The sequence below is a fragment of the Euleptes europaea genome, unplaced genomic scaffold, assembly GCF_029931775.1.
Source record: "Euleptes europaea isolate rEulEur1 unplaced genomic scaffold, rEulEur1.hap1 H_4, whole genome shotgun sequence".
NCBI lineage: Eukaryota > Metazoa > Chordata > Lepidosauria > Squamata > Sphaerodactylidae > Euleptes > Euleptes europaea.
Window position 1 is genome coordinate 47719 of NW_026612052.1, and position 6000 is coordinate 53718.

The following is a 6000-nucleotide window of genomic DNA, read 5'->3' on the forward strand; positions in this document are numbered from 1 at the left end:
CTACCCCCCAGAGCCCTGCAATAATTCCCTATAGATTTTAGTGGCCAATGTCAAAACAGAGCATCCGTGGGAATTAAAGTTTCCATCATTTATTTCAATGGCGATGTGCTGAGTTACTGTTTTGCTCCAAGTGCATTCACTGGGAGATCTTTGTGGGTCTCTTGGGGGGTGGGCAGTTGTTCAAGGTAGAGGCACCAAATTTTCAGCACAGCTGCTGGTGACTTTTCAGAAGAATCCCCAAGGTTCCTGAAGTTTGGGTCAGGGAGACCATAAGGCAGGTATCTCTGCTTTAAGATTACAATCTCCTTAGCAAAAAAAAAGAAAAAAGATCTCTGTGTGTGTGTGTGTGTGTGTCAAAAAGTGTCAGGCACCTGGAAGGATGCTTTTTTCCTCCTTTTTTCCCGCGAGTTTGGGGCAAAGCCTTGTCTTTCCTTCCCCACCCCAGATGCCTGTCGTTCTCCACCATCACTTTCCCCTTCTTTTTTGGATCTTTACACTTCTGATATGACTCAGGCTGATTGCCACTAGCTGCTGCCTGAATTAAGCTGCATCGACTCAGAGCCTCCCGAGTTGCAGCAGCAGCAGCTGCACTGCAACAGCCAGGGCAATGGCTGAATGGTGGTCATGGGTACATCCAAATTTGGGTCCAGGGCAACAACCCCAGCCTCTATGTGAGCACAAGTTGAGCATGGAAAGGAAAGAGTGCAGGCAGGGACTCCAGAAAGGATGTCTGGGCTGCATACTCAGACCAGGGCTGGTAGTGTGAGAGGGATAATCTACCTCCTCTCCTCTAGCTTCACTGTGAGTAGGACCAGCACACTGTTGGTGACTGTCCTCATCTCTATATATGTAAAATCCTACAGCACCACTTTAATGACCACCATTTTTTCCTCTGCTCTCAAATTTTATTCTACTTAATTGGAAAATAATGGACTTTTATACGTCTGGTATTTTCTTATTATTTTTTCCTGGATAGTTGGTGCAAATACTGGACTTTTCAGAAATCTTCTGGAGGCTAGTTTAATATTTTTTCTCATAACTCTGGATGGTGAGCAGATTATTTACTGTGGTGTATCTATCAATTTTTCTATCTATCAGTTGTCATCAATTTCCTATTCTAGAACTATGAAATCACCCCAGCATTTTTTTTTCTTCATTGGCTTAGTGCAACATGCAATTTACACATATTCTGTCCTCCTGTTGGGGGGATAATTATTATAGTAGAATCCCTATAGTATTTTTGCCCAGTGGATGAATACCTTCTTTAAAGACACATTTAAAAACATCTCACACATTGCAGGTGTTACTGCCATCTGTCAGATTTACTGAGCATGACCACAGATGTTTTTCAGGGGAAGAGTCCACTATAAATAAACAAAAACTGAACATTATCTCATGAGAAATTGGAACTGTGGTGAGTTTTTGATCTTTTCTTGTTTTTTGGATTTAGGTAGATAGATGATGATCAGCGAACCACTGTGATGTATTGGTTAAGAGGGGTGGACTCTAATCTGGAGAACCAGGTCCGATTCCCTACTCCTCCACATGAAGCCTGCTGAGTGACTTTGGGCCAGTCACAGTTCTCTCAGAACTGTCTCAGCCCATGCAGCGGCAGACAGTGGCAAACCATCTCCAAACGTCTCTTGCCCTGAAAACCCTATAGGGTCATCATAAATCAGCTATAACTTGATAGCATTTTCTACCACCAGATAGTTGATGGCAGTGGAAGTTTTCTTTAGTGTTGGATTTCAAAAGAATGCAGGTTATGGGTTGCATCCCACAAGCTTTTGTGTTGATGAAAGAGGAAGGAGAGGCCCATAGGATGAGGGCTACAATGAGACTGGTGCATCAGATGAGATCAAGCAGAAGAACTGACAGGAGACAACCCAGAAATCTATTCCTATATGCACACACACACACACACACACACACACACACATTATAAAGCTATCCAGGCAACAGACCTCAGACCACAAGAGAATAAAACAGTAGGTGTTAGCACTTAGCGAGTCATACTAGAACCTGAAAGATTCAGATTTGAACCTCCACTCTGCCATGGAAGCTTGTTTGGTGACCTTGGGCCAGTCACACAGTCTCAGTCTAACCTACCCCACCAAGTTGTTGTGAGGATAAAATGGAGGAGAGGAGAACGATTTAAGTTGCTTTGGTGCCCTATTGTGGAGAGAGGTAAATGATGTAGATACAACATTCAGTTAAATCTTGGGTAAAAAGAAATGTTTTGGCCTGGTGCTTAAATTCCAGTATGGTAGTCCAGTGCAGATCATTCCGAGGAGGAGAGACACGCTCCCTATAACCAAACCCCATGAATAGCCTTCCACTGCATTTTGGACCAATTTAAATTTTTTGATCTTTTTCAAAGGCAGTCCCACAACAAGCACGTTACTTTCTAGATTATTGGGTGAAAGATTATGACTACAACTAGAAAGACTATCATTTTTATGTTTGCAAAAGATAACGGTACATTGTATGGATGTATTTTGAATAAAATATCAGTATAAGATCACCCTAGGACGTAGATTATCATACATGCAGCTGGCATGTCAAATCCAATCCATTTGGTAAAGTGCTTTTTCATATTGGACATATTTCATTCTTTTTCAGGTTGGTTTATGGTATCCCTCCCCCATTCAGTGAACCCTTATGCCCCTCACCTTGACATTTCTGGCAATGGACTTCAAAGTATTATCTCAGTTGCCCTCATCCATGATTTATGCCCCCCAGCCCTTACATCAACAAATGTAAGGATTTGATGTAAGGATTTTCTTCTAACAACTGACTGTGATTTATTTGCCTAGGTCACCAGTGGTGGAATTGTCAAAATGAAGAACCATTCTGCGATTCAAGAGTTCATTTTGGTAGGACTTTCCAGTTCTCCTGAACATAATACATTTATCTTTTGGGCATTTTCCTGTCTTTATGCAGCTGCTATGGTAGGCAACATCCTCATCATCCTTGCCATCAGCGTCTGTAGTAAACTCCACACACCCATGTACTTCCTGCTGATCAATTTGTCCATAATAAACATGGGTTCTATCTCTACCACCATTCCCAAAATGCTACAGACTATTTTGGCTCAGAGAAAGACCATCACCCTTTCAGGCTGTATTGCACAGGTATATCTGTTCACTTGGGCCCTGGGAACTGAGCTCCTGCTCCTTGCATTTATGGCTTTTGACCGCTATGCGGCTATCTGCCAGCCTTTGCGCTATTCAGTCATCATGAAGAAAGACGTTTGCACTGGATTCATGACTGGACTTTGGCTTTTGGGCATAATCAACTCTTCTATTCACACAGGGCTTGTGCTCCAGCTGGATTTTTGCGACTCCAACATCATCAATCACTTCTTCTGCGAGCTGCCACCAATGTTCAAGATTTCCTGCTCAGATACCAGCTTGAATGAAATTATGGTCTTTGCAGCTTCTGTGATCATTGCAGTTGGTAGCTGTGGGTTGACACTGGCTTCATATTGGTTTATCCTGAGAGCCATCATCAGAATACGTTCTACTGAAGGGAAGAGGAAAGCCTTCTCAACATGCTCTTCTCATCTCTTGGTTGTCACTTTTTACTATTCCACCATCATCTACACTTTTCTTCGGCCTGCCTCAGCCTATTCCCTTGAAGAAGACAAGGTGATAGCTATCCTTTATTCTGTAGTTACCCCCGTCCTTAACCCACTCATATATTCTCTAAGAAATACTGATGTGAAAGAAGCTCTCATCAAACTGATAAACAAATGTTGGATCTCCAAGAAAGATTAATTTTATCCGTTTCCTGTCCAGAACGTCATTTGTTTGCAGTGTATCATAGAAGTATTTGCTTATGTAAACATCAGTGCAACATGTATCACAGCTAAATCTAAAGGCTTAAAATATTGTATGTAAGAATACGATGACCCCATTGTGAATTGGATTTACCCAGCTTTTCTAATGAGGTAATTGGAAGGAGGGATCCCCTTTGACCACCAAATAAGGCTATACTGCTGTTCATGGGACCTGAATGGACAAAAGCCATGTGGGTTGGGGTCTGTAATATGGAGGAGAATTGAGTGAAAAAGTTGACTAGATCCAAAGCTATATTTAGAGTTTTATGTTGGCAGCAATTTGGTATAGGTGTGATCAAATAGCCCCATTGATGATATTTTGTTGTTGCCCAAGAAACAATATGGCCAAATATGGCTGTAACAGCTTCTCTCCAAAGGAAGGGCAAGATTTTGGGTCCTTGTATCTGAAATATATTCATGGAATTATTTGTATGAGATGACTACCATAGCAGTAGCCCTCAAGGAATTTATTACTCCATCATGAAGAGATAGTGTTTTATTCTTACAATACTGTGTGTGATTATTAGCTGCTTATGCTGTTTTAAGTCTATGTAAACTCCATGTAAACTCTGGCAGAGTGCATTTTCTGGGTATGGAGCTTTAAGACTAAATTATTTAAAAAATCAGGCTATGGTTCAACCTTGTGTATGTTTTTGAGCATTCTTGTCAGCAAATCCACATGCAATGAATCATCTATAATTGTATGAAAACCTTTAAAAAATCCAAAAGTCAATTTAAAATAAATTTCTTGATTCAGAAAATTGATTTACAGATATAATTCTTCCTCTTTTTTCACATGCCGAAAGATTGCTGGTATGTATACAAACCACACTCAAACTTCCACATAATAAATCCTAGCTAATGAATAGAAATATTTCCAATGGATAATCAGACTACACAAATGACAGGGCATTCTTGGTGGCCCTACCAAGACTATGAAATTTCCTGCCTAGGGATAATCGTTCAGGGTTTCTTTTCCCTCCTTGGCTTCTAGGCACTTAGGGCATCTTTTTTCTTTTGGGCATTTGGGTTAAAGTCATTTTGGTTTAGTTTAACAACTGATTATCAGGGCTGCCAATAGCCACTGCAGGATTCCAAAGAACGATTCCCTCTGTCCCCCTTATGCATCTGTGCTCAGAAGTAAGGTCAAAATCAGGCACTCCTACATATTTCAGACAGCAATCTTAAGCCTACTTTCTGCCCCAGCTTGGATATTATCCCTCTGAGAGATACAAAACCCATTGTGGACCTAAGCCAATCAGAGAAGGTCCTGAGACTGTCTTTAAGCAACATATATTCCCTCTAAGTGGGTTCTTTTCCAATGTGTTAGCCCTCACAACTCCATATTTAAGATGACAATGCAGAATTGGCTGGTTATTTGGGGTCTGACTGAGCAGGAATGTTTGGGCGCTTTTCACATATTGACCAAAAGAGAAGGGCCTTTATATGCTTGCCCCCCCCTTCAATACCTGTGAAGGTGTTAATTAAAACACTGACTATTTGAGTAGCTAGCTGGTTAGACCCTGTGAGGAAACAAACTTGCAGGGTTATAGGAGCTTCCAACACTCTATATTGTGCTGTCATTTAAAGGCTCTGCCTAGTTGCTCTGTCATGATCATACTAGTAAATTATAATTTTAGGGCCTCAAAGAATATGGCCTATTAGCAGTGTTTAATTAAATTAGATTTTTCTGGCAGGCTAATATAGAGAACAGATATTGAACTGGACACTTGGTCTGCCCTAGCAGAGCTTTTCTTATGTACACATATTCATGGTCTAATAGAGGAAAAAAGGCACAAGGTTGCACACAGGTCTATCTGGTCACAGCTTCAATGCAGGTCTAATCCAAACTGTAGTTACCAGATTTGCAAATCTGGTGTGTTTGCTTCCTTTTCTTGCCCTTTACTGCCACCATGCGTACAGCTTGATTCAACGCACTGATTACAATTATTTTTCCATCTGTGCTCTGATGTTAACCCTATTACTGTCTGGCGTTAAGCCACCAAAATGGGGAGGAGAACAGTGCTGCCAGAAAGAAAAGGGAATGAATTTCTGTGTTAGGATTCTCCCATTGTAAAGTGTTCTTCCCAACATATTTGCCTAGCAGCCAGTTCTATCAACAGTAAAAACTATGCTATTCTCCCAAGTTCTTGTTGACA

The 6000-nt window shown here is 41.1% G+C and overlaps 1 protein-coding gene across 1 annotated transcript; it reads left to right on the plus strand.

Moving 5' to 3' along the window:
• Positions 1-2840: 2840 nt before the first annotated feature.
• On the plus strand, positions 2841-3779 carry LOC130492976 (olfactory receptor 13G1-like). Its single transcript, XM_056866752.1, has one exon. The coding sequence runs from the start codon at positions 2841-2843 to the stop codon at positions 3777-3779; it is 939 nt and encodes a 312-aa protein (XP_056722730.1).
• Positions 3780-6000: the final 2221 nt, after the last annotated feature.